Genomic DNA, 16,663 nt, shown 5'->3' with positions numbered 1-16,663 from the left:
GGTCTGGGAGCACTAACCATAGTACTCAGGTAGGAAGGGAATGGGGGCGGGGGGAGACTAGAAGGGGTCAGAGGGGCTCTCGGGGGATATCAGAATCAGGGCTGGCAGCGAGGACGTGGCGAAGAATTCTGCAGGAGGGAGACGCGTGCTTGGAGCTCTGATTTCCAGATAATTTGGCTGAGATCGGAGCCTGGAGAGACGAAGGAGAAGACTTGAGTCCTGATCAGTTAAGAGGCCACTGCAGGCTCCAGGCGAGGTGTGAGGGCTGGGGTGGCAGGGCAACAGGAGGAAAGGAAACATTGTAGAGGTTGCAGAGGTGAAACTGCAGCTTTGAGGAATGATTTGGAGGGGACGGGAGTCAGATTTCTGCGCTTCGCGGCCAGGTCGCCTGAGCAGTGACTAGATTGTTCCTAGAACTGATGGGGCCTCGACTGCCCGTCCTGGTCCAGCCCTAGCCTCTCGCTTTATGGGCCGTCAGACAGTATTCTTGCGTATGTCTTTGCACGGTCTGGTGCCAGAATTATCCCCAAAGGGCCTGACCCCGCCCCATGAGGAACCTAAACACAGTGGAGGCATCTACACCTTGAAACCAAGTGTGGGCAGGGGATCTATCCTACCCCTTGTCTTTCCTCCAGACCGGAAATCGAGGAACCGAGCAAGTTTTTCAGGCCCGAAGCCGTGCGCTCAGCGACTGGGAGCATGGCGTGGGGGAGGGTGGCGCCCAAGCCCCTGAGAACCTTCCAGGTCCTTCCTGAACCCTCTGAGTCACAGCTGTCTCCCCTCCTTGCCAGATGTGTTCACAGCACCTGGCCCCTGAATACCACACCCCAGGTGCTCTGCCCTGAGAATCCCAGGAGGGACCAGAGCCAGGAATGACATCCTCCACACACTCTTAGCTCCCCACATCCCAGGAAGAGGACCCAGGCCCTCACTTAGCTGGGCGGCAGCAGCTGAGGTGCCCGGCTCCAGGCTTCCCACCCAGCCCCAGGCCAGACCTGCCTGAACAGTCAAAGGATGGAGAAAGCATTTTTCTCTAATGCCCCGAAGATAACCTGGCTACTGCTTCCTTAGCACACCTAGAGACCGCAGACAAGCCACGGTGGGATTCCCGGGTCCCCGGGATGATCCGTGACCTTGCAGACGTGCCAGGGCAGGCGAAAGGCAGTGTGTAGCGCAGCAGTAAGACAGAAGTCCTTCCCTTCTTGCTTACAGGATGTTCCGAGGATTTTGCTGTGGCTTGTGAAGCCGGTGATTTCTAGTGACCCACTGCAAATGTGATGATCTACCTGCTCTCTAGTCTTCATAAGCAGTAACAATAGTTAAAAATGGCAGCCATCCTTGGGCACCTGCTGAGTCAAAGGGTAAACTCATTATAAATTTTGAAATGGAAAGTTGCCCTCTGAAAAGATGTACCGAAGTATTTTCATCAATAATGCAAGAAAGCATTATACTCGATGCTACTCAGTAAGCCTGTTTAAACCCTTTTAAGGTTTCCATTTTAAAAGCATCTTATAATTGTAAAATTCATGTAGGTAACTACACAAGTTGGTCTACATAGGAAAACTCTTAAAAAGAGCAATACAGGGGGACTAGCCTTACCAGCTATTAAAGTGTTTTATGAAGTTTTTTAAAAGGTTCAGACTATCCTACCAGAGCATGGCTAGACAGAACATGAAACAGAATGGAGAGCCCAGAAATAGACCCCAAAATATAAATGGAAATTTATCGTGTGAAAAAAGATGATGTTTTTAAGCAGTGAGATTTTTTTAAATGGACTGTTTAATAAATGATTTTTAGAGAACCGGCTAGCTATCTAGCGAGGAAAAAGGTGCATGCCATACTAAATATTTTCTACATACCTTTTACTAAATATTTAAATGGAAAAAATGAAACCAGAAAATACTAGGAGGAACCATGATTTGCTTTGATTTCGTTTTGTATTCCTGTCACTTCAAAGTGAGACTGGCTTTTCTAAGTATAACGTAGAAGTCAGAGCCTGAATAAAAGGAGTGGTCATTTCAGCCTTTATAAAAATCAACAGTTTTGCATGAAAAAGATCATCCCAAATAAAATCCAAAAATTGGGGCGGGGGAAACATTTGCAAATCCTAGTAGGGAGAAGGAGCTGATTTTCTACGTGTGCACGATCAGTAAGAAAAAGATGAGCAGCCCAGCACAAATGGGCAGAGGAAATAGACATGACTCCTGAACACATGAAAAGATGCTCAGCTGAGCGTTCCTCGCAAGATAGAGACGCGCATTTAAGATACACGGAGATACCATTTTTCACCTATTAGGTTGATCAAAAAGTAACACTGTTGGCAAAGCCTCATGAAAATCGTCTCACACAGCGCTCACCCTTGGAGGAGGGCAGCCTGGTAACTTCTGTAACAATGACAAATGTACTCATACCCATCAATTCCGCTTCTAGAATGTCACCGTACAGACATCCTCCCGCACAAGGGAAACGTCACAGCTGCAGGTCAGACTGCACAACATCGCTTGTGGTAACAAAAGAATTCAAACAACCTCGATTTTTACCAATAAGGAATAAGGTGAATTCTGTGATTCCCAGACACTGGAATACTATGCAACCTTACAGAGGAATAAGGAGCGGTCTGGGTGCTGAATTGGAATGGTTGCCAAAACCTAGTGACCAGAGCAAAGCAAGTTTCAGGACAGTGGGGATTTCATGCTATAAAATCTATAAGGGTAAAAGGGGAGAGAAACAAAGGAAAAAACTGGCCACATCAGTTACCTCTGGAGACGGAAGTCGGTGAACGGGCAGACAGGGATGGAAGGGAGATTTTTGAAATTTAAAATTTTGAACCGTGTAAATATTTCCTATTCAGAACAATTTTTGTGGAAAACTCCAGTACTTCCGAGGGTAAGGAGCAGAGTGGATTTTACCCCTCACCTCAAGGTCATGGGACTTGTAACCGAGGTTTTTTGTGAATGAAAGCAACATCCCATCAATACTTTGTGCTTTATTTTTTGGCGTCGACTTTATTTCTTCCTTTAAAAGTAAGGCTAGTTTAAAGACCAGGAGTATCTTGGCTGAGACTGTACATAACAATCCCTCCCCCCCATATATATAATATTTACTTTTGCCACATTGAGCTGCGTTTTTAGAAATCCACTTTTTTTCCTTGGGTATAACAAACAGGTAAAAAGAGCAGGTAATTTCTGTGTTGGCCATATTTTAAAAATTCTTATTTTACATTGGGGTATAACCGATTAACAATGTTGTGTTCGTTTCAGGTGTACAGCGAAGTGATTCAGTCATACGGATACATATAACCATTCTTCGTCAAATTCTTTTCCCATTTAGATCCTTATTACAGAATACTGAGCAGAGTTCCCTGTGCTGTACAGTAGGTCCTTGCTGGTTATGTCTTCTACCATTTTTATGTTTGCATGCACACAGCCATAATCAGAGCACAGGCCGGTGTGCTGCAGAACGGGCTCTCCTCTGGGGGCCAAAAAGCCCCGACCTGTCACATTTGCCAGCTTCCATGGTATAAATTCTCCCACGACGGCAGATGTCAAGCTACCTGTCCAAGCCAGCTCCAGCACACCCCTGCTGGTTGTCCCCAAGGAACAAAGGGCACACAGACAACGTTTCTGATTTAAAAAAAAAAAAAAAAGAAAGAAAGAAAAAAAAAAAATAGAAAACTCTCAACAGCTCTACCTTAACCATTAAAAAAAACCCCCAACCCGGGGGCTTCCCTGATGGCGCAGTGGTTGAGAGTCCACCTGCCGATGCAGGGGACGCGGGTTCGTGCCCCGGTCCGGGAAGATCCCACATGCCGCGGAGCGGCTGGGCCCGTGAGCCATGGCCGCTGAGCCTGCGCGTCCGGAGCCTGTGCTCCGCAACGGGAGAGGCCACGACAATGAGTAGGCCCGCGTACCGCAAAAAAACAAACAAAAAAAAACCCAGTGGGAAGGACCCCGTGATGCCCTTTCTTTGTGCTCCCCCACCCCGCCCCCGCCCCCGCCCAGGCTGTGACACTGGCCCTGGGAAGGGCAGAATCGCTAACCAGAGAGCTATGCATCCCCACCCAATAGTAAATACGAACGTTTTAAGAGCGATTTGTCCTCCCGAGGAAGTTACACTCAATTTGCCACATTTGTTTTTCTATTTGGAGGCTGGAGCCCCGGCTGTTGGACTGTTGTTGTAGCTGGAACCCATCAGCTTGCAGCCCCGCTTAAGAAAACCCCACCTCTTCCCCAGCCCTGCTCCAAATCCCAGAATCATTGTTTCTCTTTCTGCTGCTCTAGCTCAGGGTGACTAACTCAGCTCAGGACTTTGCAGTCTTTCCACCAGACTCCCAAGAGAGTCGGGCAGTCCCAGAGTTTAAGCCTCAAAGTAGCCTTGGGAACTAGAGCCTGGCCCGGCTTTCTTTTAAAATAAAAATAAATGTGCAGAAAGTAAAGAAAAGCTGGCCGGTGGCCTGCAGACCTAGTAAACTGCTAGCACTGAAGCAGTTTAACCGGAGACATTTCGGATAATTACACCAATAGTTCAAGCCTCCCCTCCACCCCCAGCTGGAAGGCTGCCTGCCCAGAGCTTGCTGTCCTGGGGGGACGTCCCAGCCATCTTTTCTCCCCTCCTTTAGGAGAACAAAGATCTACACTTCTAGTGCATTTTAAGCATACAGTACAGTGTGATTAACTAGAGTCGCCATGCTGCATATTAGATCCCCAGGGGTTATTCATCTTGCACAGCTGAAACTTTGCACCCTTTGACCACTATCCCCCCACTTCCCCCTCCCTCCAGCCCCTGGCAACCACTGTTCTCTCTGCTGCTATTAAATTTGACTTTTTCAGAGTCCACATAGAAGTGAGATCACTCAGTGTCTGTCTTGCTGTATCTGGCTTATTTCACTCGGCTTAATGTCCTCCAGGTGCACTGATACTGTTGCAAAAGGCAGGATTTCCTTCTTTTGTAAAGCTGAATAATCTTCCGTTGTGTATATATACCACATTTTCTTTATCCATTCATCCATCGACAGACATTTCGGTTCCTTCTGCTACCAGCCAGAGAAAACTCTGCTTTCAAGAGTCATGTAACTATGTTAGGCCCTGCTGGCTCATCTTCTCACCCCCGGTCAACTGTGCCACAACACAGAATAATCCTGGGAGTGACAGGCCATCATGTTCACGGGTTCTAGTGATGAGGGCGTGGAACCTTGAAGGCCAGTTCTAGAATTCTGCCAGCCACAACATCTCTATTTTCTCAGAGACATGTGATGTGGTTTCTCCACATTTATTCATTATTTGACTACCTTAATAGGAAGAAAACATCTTGAATGGGGGTGGTAATTATCCTCTTCTGCTCTGCACTGGACAATCCATGTTGGGCTCTTGCATTTCATTCTGGGTGTCAGAAATAAGAGGGAAGTGGGACTTCCCTGGTGGTCCAGGGGTTAAGAATCTGCCTTCCAGTGCAGGGGACGCAGGTTCGATCCCTGGTCGGGGAACTAAGATCCCACATGCCGCGGGGCAACTAAGCCCACACACTGCAACTGCTGAGCCCGTGTGCTCCAGAGCCCACGCGTGCGCTCCAGAGCCCACGCGTGCCGCAACGAAAGATCCCGAGTGCCGAAAGGAAGACCCAATGCAGCCAATTAGATAAATATTTTTAAAAAGACAAAAAAGAAAGAAAGAAGAGGGAAACAGACCCACATAACCAAAATCACAAATGGATCACACCGTGGCCTGGGAAGGTGGTGAAGGGAATGCAGAAACTCAACCTGAAGATGGGAACTGAGGTCACGTGACATCCATCTTCAAATATTTACAAGGCTACAGTGTAAGGAAGGGATTTGTTCTGCATAAATCCAGGGGATAGAGCCAGGACTCCGTGATGGAAGCTCCAGAAAGACTTTGGCCCGGAATTGGAAAATGCTTCCTAATAGAGCTGGCCTGATGGATTGGGCTACTCTGGGTGTGGTACATCTGCTTCACTGCAGCTGATCGTACAAAACAGGCAACTCCTGGATAGGAATGTGGTAAATGGAATAACACGTCGGGTTCAAGGGTCTTTCAGATCCCTCCCAGGCCCGAGCTCTTTATCCGACAGACTTGGCTTCTTTGGTCCAAGCCTTCCTTTTGAGTCTGCTCCGCCTGGCTTGTGCGTCCTTGTTCTCAACCATAATGTTGTGTCACAGTCTGGAACTCCCCTTCACCAGATCTTTCTTTCCGGTTGGCTGTTTTCAGAATTATGGCTTGAATAATAGAAAATACGAAGCGACAGATTGAAAGAGAGGAAGAAAGGGTCGTCCCAGGAGGACTCATCTGGTCGAGCCAATGGAGCTGTTTCTCTAGGAAGGACCGTGGCAGTAAGAGTCTGGAAGAAAGAGCAACAGGGTGGGGCCCTAATCCAATAGGACCCGTGTCCTTATAAGAAAAGGAGGAGACACCAGAGATGTGGCAGGAGACAACAAGAAAGAAGGTGGCCGTCTGCAAGCTAAGGAGAGAGGCTGCAGGGAAAACCAAACCTGGCGACACCCTGATCTTGACTTGAGCCTCCAGACCTGTGAGAGAATAAATTCCCGTCGTTTGAACCACCAGCCTGTGGAATTTTGTTTGTGCAGCCTGAGCTGGCGGAGACAGTAGGTCAGGGATCTTCATCCATTTACAACGTGGACACGGTGCCTGAGACTTACAAAAGCTTTGACAATGCTCTGAGGCCTGGACAAAGAAAATGGATTGGCTCAGAAATGGAAAGAAAAAAACCCAAAAAACCCCAAACCGAGATGGATTAATATATAACGAAATGTCCACAGAACAATGAGCCAGCGTTGACTTGGTTACACTACTAGATACAATATTCTTTGTTGTTGTTGCTTGTTTATTTTGATACTTTATTCTTAACAGATTCAGAATGATAAAAGAAAACTTTCAAAAGGGATAGCAACAAATATTGAATGAGGGGTGGATTTTAATATGTGTGACATGATAAAAGGCGAAGGTCTCCAAAAGTAGGGGCACCCAGAGGCCACCAGGACCCTGGAGCAGGTACCAAGAAGGCTAGGACCAAGAGCTGCCAGACATCCATCCTTCCACATCAGTCTATAAACCTGAGCCTCTTCCTCAAGACAAATGACTTTCACCCAGGACAGCGTTATTATTTGACTGTATTCACACAGGGCGAGGTGAGTGCAGAACAAAACAAGACAAAACTCCATTCCCTCCTGAGGGTCTGGACCCTTGGAGGTAAAGTCTGAGGTGACCAAGTGAAATTTTCTTGGAAAACTACTGTTTTTTATTAAAAACTGATTGTTTCATTTCCCTCCCCATAACGTGTCTATATTTATTTTAGTATAAAAGTAATTTTTAAAACTATTTACCAGTGAGAACATTTGACACGCCAAGAATATCGGCCGTGTTTGTTTTGTTATGTACCCCATCACAGACCTCAGAGGTAAGGTATCACGGTTTGATAAATACGGATGTATAGGGACTCGCAAACCCTGCCCCATAATCCCACCTAGCCCGTCCCGGTCAGCTTCACCTCGTCAGATGACATGTGCCGACTTGCCTTGCTTTCCAGTCAGACGACGTCCATCTGTTCACTCAGCCATCTATTTTATCCATCCTTCCTCTCTAATCCTCAGCTATACCTGTCCCTCGCCTGCCTCTCGTAATGTCCATGTTGTCCCCAATCCAGGAGCACACCCCACATCGCCCCTTCAATCCAAACACCACCCATGTGGATCCAGCTGAAGCCCACTTTCTCCCATCGGAGTCTTCCTCTGACTACTTCACCATATAATCGTCTTTCCCTTCCCCAAAATGTTAAGGCGTTTTTGTCTGAACACATGTCCAGCAGTTGATTACAACGGCCTTATATTCTGCTCTGATGACTTCACAGACGTACCGCTTGTCTCCCAGACTGGGCTCTGAGCCTCTGCGCGGCAGTGGCATTGTTTTTCAGCTTTTTCTTTTTATCCTGGCAGGAAAGTTTCCTAAGCAGGACCAACAGTACACGGCTAATTAATTCTTCTTTTCTCCTAGGACGTATTGATTAATCTCACTCAGCTTCCAGCTCTCCTTAACAATCCTGACCCTCGTTCTTTCCATTCTCATCAATTACCTTCTCTCTCCTACCTCCTGACTCCTAAGGTCAGGAAATATTGGGCAGTATAAAATACACACTTTTTCATGGGAAAGTGCTGGAAGCGGCCCAGGATCACGCCCTGAGATCCCAGATTATACGAGGCCCCTAATTTGACTCTTAACCGTCTGCGCTTTTCCTCCACGGTATTCGTCGCGGTCTGTGGTTAGGTATTTGCGGGTGTGTGTGTGGCACTGTGTAACTGTTTGCCTGTTTCGCTCACTGGATTGTAAACTCTCTGAGGGCAGGGAAGCCCTGTGGCTGCTTTGTCCCCCATGGTACCCTAAGCACAGCCTCAAGCCTCATACATATCAGGTGCCAAGTGAATGAAAGAACGGAGAGTCCAGACGAGGTGCTTCGGCAGGTCTTTGCTCTCTTGTTCCCGCAGCTGAAGAAAAACTCTTCCGGCTCTTTCAGGCGACACAGGATATACAAAGAGCAGCTGAATCTCACTTCCCTGGATCCCCCACTGCAGCTCCGCCTGGAGACCAGCTGGATCCAGTTCCACCTGGGGATCAGCCGCCACGGCCTGTACTCCCGGTCCAGTCCTGTCGTCAGCAAACTTCTCCACGACATGAGGCACCTTCCCACCATCAGCGCTGGTGAGGGTCACAGGACCAGGCGGGATGGACTGACTCTCTCCCAGAGAGGCTGGGTAACCCAACCAGGCCAGGCTCCAGGGTGAAGTGGTAAAGGGTTGGTTCTGACACCCAAGAGAGAAAGAAGCAGAAAAACACAGACAGGGACCTTTTTCCCTTTGAAAGAGATCTTACAACCGTGATCTCATCACAACCCCATAAGGGACGCACAGGAGGTGTCCGTAGCTTACAGAAAGGTGATGGCCACTACTGATCCACTGCTCCTTTTGAATCTGGCGACTCTGTCTTATACAGTGATCTCATGATGTAGACATTATCACTGCCGCTTGACAGATGGGAAAACTGAGGCTCGGAGAGTTTAAAAGTGACCTGGCCGAGGACGCAGTGGTGGCCTGCTGCCTGAGGCCTCGAGCACTATGCCAGCCTAAGGGACACACTGAGGGATCTGCAGACACCAGCCAGCACCCGTTTCCCCACCAGCTGTTGCTGGAGCGTCCACGGAAGGGCTAGAGAGCACGGGGCCTGGATGGAGCAGGCTGGGAGGCTGCGGCCCCAAATGGGGCTCGGGGAGGTCCCCTATTGAATGCGCAAGGGCCCCAGGCTGCCTTCCAGGCTCCCCCTCTGGTGTCTGAACCTGAGTTGAGGGTTCTCAGCGCCCTGCTCCTCCTTCGCAGACTACAGTCAGGACGAGAAAGCCTTGCTTGGAGCCTGCGACTGCACCCAGAGTAAGTAAGCTCCCACTGCCCGCTCCGTGGGGCTCCATCAGCAGCTGAGGAGCATGGGTCCCTCTGCCTCATCTCTGAGAACCTACATTTCTCCCCACCTTCCCGCACAAAAGAAAAGGCATTTAAGAGGAGCTCTTGGGTAGGACCCTGCTGGGTGGCAGCTGGTCATTGGCCCAGCATCTTCCGTACCATCCAGGAGCTTGCCAGAAACGCAGAATCTCAGTCCCCGCCCTGATCTTCTGAGTCAGAATCTGGATTCGCACAAAATCCTCAGGGGACTAGAGTACATTTTCAGATTTAAGAAGCAGCGGTGCAGGACGGTGGTTCTCAACCCGGCGTCAGAGTAGCCACCCGGGGAGCTTTAAAAATTGCTGCGTCTTGGTCCCCACCCCAGGGGTTTTGATTCGATTGCCAGGGGGAAGCCCAGGCACCAGCATTTTATATAAAAACACTCCAGGTGATCCTCATGCAGCCAAGGTTGAGACGCCCTGGGGTAAATGATGAGTAGAATCAAAAAGATAGATGTGAGATACAGCACGGTCCCTGCCAGGGCGCTGTGACTTGGGTACAGGTGTACCTGGACACTGAGATCCCACCAGTCACTGCCGGCCACGAGGAGCCCCCTCCAGTGACCTCGATGAACTGAGCACACGTCAGAAATTTCCGTGGGTCACGACTTGTTAAAGACACAAGTTTGTAGGGCCTGGGGCTTCCGTTTTCTTTAGTTTCGCCCCTGCCGTTTGCCATTTTTTAGAAGGCAAAGGTGAGGGAGGCATTATCCCGCCCCTCGCGGGACTGACGGCAGGGCAGGGGCAGGGCCAGGCGAGTGAGGTGCCCAGGACACACATCAGGAGGCGGTACCCACTGGCAGGACCATGCACGTGCACCTCAGGTGTCACCAAGCCCCATCACAGCCCAGGTGTCCAGTCTTACGTAGGAAGAGATATCAATAACCAAGTCTAATGCCATGTAACAGGTGGCATAGTCAGAGTCTTTAAGGCACAGCTAAAGCGAAGAGGAAGGGGTCAGCTCTTCTTAGGAAAACATCCTTTGGGGTTTTCAGCGAGTGTCTCTCTGGGGAAACCTGCACTGTTTTGCCCTTGCCCTGTAACAGCAGAGAAAGTTTTATCTTGAGTCGCTGGACACACTCTCCACGGCCTGACCCGCTGGACCGTACCCTGCAGGCTCTGTGAGCAAATCCCACTCTTTAGGGTCTCAAGTGAGAAGGGCGAAGAGAAGAAATGGGCTGGGTTTATTGAATGAGGAAATGATCACAGCCTGGACCTTGGGCCCAGAAGCATCGTTAACTCCCCCTTCTCCCCAAACAGTCGTGAAACCCAGTGGGGTCCACCTCAAACTGGTTCTGAGGTTCTCGGACTTCGGGAAGGCCATGTTCAAACCTATGAGGTAAGTGACTGCTCTCCTCACCTCCATATGCACAGCTGTGGCAGCCCTGGGGGAGTTCTGACCAAAAATGAATAAAAGTGGTCTAAAATCTTTAAGCCAAGCATTTAGAGACTCTCTTTGGGGCCATCTGCACAAGCATACAACTGTTTTGGTGATAACGAGTCAAAATAGTAAGAGCTGGGTCTTTGCTAGTGTTTCTGCTACACACTTGACATGCATTGTGCCTTTGGATCATCAACTATCTTATGAGTCGGGGACTGTTACAATGTCCACTTTATGGATGAAAACACTGAGGCCGGGAGAGGCCAGCTTGCCCCAACCTCCCAGCTACAAGCAGTGGAAGCAGGATTCAAACCAGGCAGCTGGACTGCCAAATTCACACTCCACCTCCAGAAATGAGCCTCGCTTTTTTCCAGGGCTAGGACCCTCATAAAAGTTTAGAGATATCTGCATAATAATACTAGTTTTGGTTGAAAAACTAGACCATGAAGAAAGGCTACCCTGAAGCCAATCACACTTTTTTTTTTAATTTTTCAACCACTGCGCCACCAGGGAAGCCCTAGTTATCTATTTTATACATATTAGTGTATACATGTCAATCCCAATCTCCCAGTTCACCCCACCACCATCACCCCCCTCCCGGCTTTCCCCACTTGGTGTCCATACGTTTGTTCTCTACAGCCAGTCACACTTTTAAATTAATTTCTATTTTATTCGTAACAACAGCAAATACATGCCTTTAAAATTTTGTAGTGTGTCTATGTGGGTGAAATAATAGGTGTTCAGTCTACGGACAGAGCTTGGTGTGCGTATGGGTTCCTGGCCCCCAAAGGGTCTGCAGCAGAGGTTTGAGATTCCTGAATCAGGAATGGTCCCCTGGACACGACACGCCCAAGAGAAAATGGCCCAGGAGGGGGTCTCATTACCCAAGTCATGCTTTCTGCCAGAAGGCGCGGTCTCCCGGTGGAATCCCATTCGGCTGACTTAGATTCCAAAGCTTCCGTCAACGGAGAGGCATACTGAAGGCCCTGTAGGTGGGTCTGATGGTCGAATGAGCACTAAATAAAAAGCCTTAGCTCCGACCCCTGCACTGCCCTAGCAAAACCCCTCATAAAGCACTAAGCACTTACATACTTAGGCATATAAAGTACTAAGGAGAGATTTATAATACATCAGCTGCGTGTTGAATCACTTCGGAAGCCTTGAAAAACCCCGATGCCTGAATCCCACCCTCAGGGGGTCCAATAGGATTGGTCTGGGGGCCCCCTCTAATCCCAAGGCAAGGACAGCCTTGAAAACAACTGCCACACAAGGAGATCCTCCATTTTTCCATGTGAAAATCCAAAAATCTAGTTGTTTGGTCAATTTAAATAAATAACGATGTACATGAAACGAGGGAATGTCTGCCTGTATTTAATTTACCCATGAAAACAAATCTCATCATATAAAACAATACAGAGATTTGGAAATATTGCTTCCCCCCGACCCCGTCTCACATGTCACTTGTCCAAAATTTTTGACATTGGTCCTCAGCATCGCTGGAGTCGAGTTTGGGATCAATGTTAAATCCATGTTAAATTCTGCCCCTGTCACCACCAGCAGCCTGTTTTAACCAGTCCAGTCAGGTAATAAAAGCAGCATCTCAGCTGAATGAATCTGTTCTTATTATTATTGAGTTGTGTTCTTTATATATTCTAGATACATGTCTTTGTCAGATACATATTTTGCAAATAATTTCCCCTGGGCCATAGCTGTCTTTCCAGCTACCTTTTTATTACAGTGTCTGTGTTTCCAGCCTCTTTTTTTTAATTTTTTTTTTTCTTTTCCTTTTTTTTTTTTTTTTTTTCCTGGCCAGGGGTTAAACCCGTGGGTCGCAGCAGTGAAAGTGCCAGGTCCTAAACACTGGACCGCCAGGGAATTCCCAGACTGTGTATTCTTACATACAGAATTCAGGAATGAAAACGAGCTGAGGACACATGGACAGTCCTTGCTGACCTGGACATTCGGCGATGCTGTAAGCAGCCCTGGGTCAGGCCTGGGCCGTACTCTAAGTGCGGCTGCACCTTCTAAAGGAGAGTGCCCACTCTGGGCAGCCCCTTGCCGTGGCTTCCAGGACTGGCTGGTGTCTGGGACGAAGCGCCCATCACTGTTTCCATTGCAGGCGCCGCGTACTTACAGCTCATTACACATTACGCTGATTTACATTTACATGCTTTCACAGCCCTCGTGCAGCCCCGCACGGTGGATTATAAAATTACTTGAAGATCATCCTTCTTCCAAGGATTATCATCAGCACTGGGGCCAGTCAACCTGGGGCAGCAGCCGGGATGCCCTTCATATTACTGGGAGGCACCTAAACATACCTAGCCAGCCAGCCCTTCATGACCAGGCAGGATGGTGCTTTTCAGGAACCTAGTAGGGATTCTTTAATGTACATAAGTACATATCCTCTGCATCAGCCTCCCTTCGATCCCTGGCAGGACCCGCTCTCACGACCCAGGTGAGGTGCCTCCGAGTAGACGGTCGATTCCCAGACCCAGAACTTTTCGCTCTTCCGTGTCAGTCATGCTAGATTGCACCTGTAGGGCACTTTTCCTTTTATAAAGTTCTGTCTCGTACCCCACCTCTCTTAATCCTTGGCCCCCGGGTGTACACAACCTCTGGTGTGTTAGCCAGTGCCCTGTCTTCTGTGTGTCTGCGGAAGAATGGATTTCTTCCCTCCAACCACTGGGCTTTTCAGAGAATCAGCGGCCGTCACCAGAGCTGCTCGAGAAGGAGGCTTGGCACCCGGGGGCCTCCAGGATGGTCCGCATCTTGCAAGAAGCTTCGCTCCTCCCGCCTGCCGGTCTCCCCAGCCGAGGGAGCCACGGGCTGTTCCTGATGTGCTGTCCCATCATCTGTGCCTCCCTGGAAAGCATAGAAGCGTGTCTTCCTTTCCGTCTGGTCACGTGTGTCAGCTCTTTTCTCAGGCTCCCAGCTGAGGTCTGAGTCCAGGGCGTGATTCCTTCCTTCCAGACAGCTGCGAGATGAAGAGACGCCCGAGGACTTCTTCTACTTCATTGATTTTCAGAGACACAACGCTGAGATTGCAGCTTTCCATCTGGACAGGTAGGGTCTGGCCCCAGGGAGGCGGCGCTGACTGCGGAGGCCAATCCCCAGAGGGCGCCCCAGGGAGACCCGGCCCGCCCCCACTTCTTCCTGGTACTTCATCTTCTTCGTGGGTCCCAACACCTTCAAACCCAACATGACCCATCCAACCCCATGGATCGAAAATCACAAGGCCTTTTTGTTATTTATTTATTTTATTTGTGGCTGTGTTGGGTCTTTGTTGCTGTGCACGGGCTTTCTCTAGTTGCAGCGAGCGGGGGCCTCTCATTGCGGTGGCTTCTCTTGTTGCGGAGCACGGGCTCTAGGCACGCGGGCTTCAGTAGTTGCAGCTCACGGGCTCTAGAGCGCAGGCTCAGTAGTTGTGGCACACGGGCTCAGTAGTCGCGGCTCACAGGCTCAGCAGTTGCAGCTCACGGGCTCTAAGGCACGCAGGCTCAGAAGTTGTGGTGCACGGGCTTAGTTCCTCCGCAGCATGTGGGACCTTCCCAGAGCAGGGTTCGAACCCGTGTCCCCTGCATTGGCAGGCGGATTCTTCACCACTGCACCACCAGGGAAGCCCCACAAGGCCTTTTAAGGTAATGAAAAGAGTCACTTAGTAAGAAAACTAACCCTGCCAGACTGCCCCAGCTACACCTGAACCTGACATTGCGATCTGGCTCTAGTTTCCTGCCCTGAAAGTGGCGAGAATGTCATTTCCCCAAAGGGTCTCAAGGTTACGATATTAAAAGGTGAGAGCACCTTCCTCAATTTCCTAGCTCCCTCCGTTTGCCTGTCGTTGCTACTCGAGGTGTGGTCTGGGGACCAGCAGCCTGGCCACCCCCGGGAGCTCTTCAGAAATGCAGACTCTCAGCCTCACCCTGGACCCACTGACTCAGAGCTGCATCTGAACGAGATTGCGGGTGACTCATGTGTACACTGGAGCGTGAGAAGCACTGAGCTAGGACACAGCGTGGAGGGTGGAAGCTTTGCCCAGGAGGCCTCATGGGATAAGGATTCCTTTCCCACCCCTTCTCCCAGCCCCTTAGATGCAGGCTAGCCCTCGGCACGGTCAGCTCTGCACTGCGGAGACCCCCGCCCTCGGCTGGGTGTGGTCAGAAGGCCGGTCCATTTCTTTTTTTTTTCTTTTTTGGATCCTGCCGCTTGGCTTGCGGGCAGGATCTTAGTTCCCCGACCAGGGATCGAACCCGTGCCCTCTGCAGTGGAAGCGCGGAGTCCTAACCACTGGACCGCCAGGGAGATAGCAGCAGGTCCGTTTCTAATGGGCGATCATCCCCCAGATCTGAACTGGGCTCCCCCTCTTTCAGGATTCTGGACTTCCGACGGGTACCACCGACCGTAGGGAGGCTCGTCAATGTCACCAAGGAAATCCTGGAGGTCACCAAGAATGAGATCCTGCAGAGTGTTTTCTTTATCTCTCCAGGTAGGCTTCTGGCCAGAGCAACACTCTGGGTCTAAGAATGTGGTTGGCCAGTGTGGTCTGACCTCCTGCTGGTGGCCCCATCCCCTATCAGGTGGCTACATGCTGCCATCAGACACTTGCACCCTGGGCCACCTGGGCGTCACACAAGGTGACCTGGGGATGGGAGATGGTTGGACATGAGATGCTCACCAGCCTGGGCCCTGAACTCTGATGCTGGCCGCCCCCGAATCAGATGCACCCATCCGAACAAAGGCCGGGTTGGTCGCGTGGGCGCGATGCAGCAAGGCTGGTCCCACACCGTCTCTACTCAGACGTTCGAGAGCTGGTCCCCAGGATGCTCAGTTGAAGAGCATCCACAAGCCCCTACATCGGGAAAAGGCGCTGTTTTCTTCTTCCCCGGCCTTTTCCCCCCCCGAGCCGCGGGTTCAGGGTTTCCCTTCCCTCCTCATGGATTTCGTGGGGCAGGAGGACGGCGTGCGTCCTCCGCTTACCGCTCTCCTTCTCCGCCTCTAGCCAGCAACGTGTGTTTCTTCGCCAAGTGCCCGTACCTGTGCAAGACGGAGTACGCCGTATGCGGCAACCCGCACCTGCTGGAGGGCTCCCTGTCCGCATTCCTGCCGTCCCTCAACTTGGCCCCCCGGCTGTCCGTCCCCAGCCCCTGGATCCGCTCCTACTCGCTGGCGGGCAAAGAGGAGTGAGTGGCCCCTGGACCAAGGACTCGCTCGCCTGGCTTGGGGAGCCCTGACGCTGCCTCAGTCCTCCTCTGCCTCGTCTCACGTGGATCCTGGTGTCCGTTCTGTCCCTTTCGTTCATGCGTTTGGTTATAAAGAGCCCACTGCGTACCCAGCACTGGAGGCTGGGGGAGACAGGACAGACCTGGGCTGTCCCTTCAAGAAGCTCTGCGGTCCAGCGGGGCGGCAGACGGTAGCCAGGCTGTGCCCACCTGCTGTCCCGCAGAGATGCCCACGGGGAGGCCGCGGGAGGGGCCGGGTTTGCTGAGTCCACGCCATGAAGCCGGGACCTCACGGTTGTTCCCCAGGGCGTGGCACACTCCCGGGCACAGGGCAGGTCCTCAGTTAATACGAGGTGACTGAATGAATGGGCTCGTCGATCCAGCCACCCCAACCGTGGTGGGAAGAGGAGTAACCGGGCCAGAATTTCTGGGGGACGTGACAGATCCTTGGGGACTCGTGAAGGCTGAGGAAGACACCCCCCCCCCAGACGAAAAGGGACCTGGGGGCGTTCTAGGCGGAGGAGCCCACGTGGCAGAGGAATGGCAGAGG

At 50.7% G+C, this 16,663-nt stretch overlaps 1 protein-coding gene across 1 annotated transcript in view; it reads left to right on the top strand.

The window, feature by feature from the left end:
• The window catches only part of FAM20A (FAM20A golgi associated secretory pathway pseudokinase), a gene marked incomplete at its 5' end in the record, with an annotated part of 47,544 nt that overhangs the window by 23,971 nt on the left and 6,910 nt on the right, over positions 1-16,663 (top strand). The window contains 6 exons of the mRNA XM_024760584.1: positions 8,539-8,723; positions 9,395-9,445; positions 10,774-10,852; positions 13,868-13,960; positions 15,265-15,380; positions 15,894-16,074. Coding sequence (XP_024616352.1) covers positions 8,539-8,723; positions 9,395-9,445; positions 10,774-10,852; positions 13,868-13,960; positions 15,265-15,380; positions 15,894-16,074 — 705 coding nt within the window. The remainder of the gene's footprint in view (positions 1-8,538; positions 8,724-9,394; positions 9,446-10,773; positions 10,853-13,867; positions 13,961-15,264; positions 15,381-15,893; positions 16,075-16,663) is intronic.

The sequence above is a fragment of the Neophocaena asiaeorientalis genome, unplaced genomic scaffold (genome assembly GCF_003031525.2).
Source record: "Neophocaena asiaeorientalis asiaeorientalis breed wild unplaced genomic scaffold, Neophocaena_asiaeorientalis_V1.1 scaffold30, whole genome shotgun sequence".
NCBI lineage: Eukaryota > Metazoa > Chordata > Mammalia > Artiodactyla > Phocoenidae > Neophocaena > Neophocaena asiaeorientalis.
The sequence above is the reverse complement of the archived record's forward strand: the minus strand, read 5'-3'. Positions and strand labels throughout refer to the sequence as shown.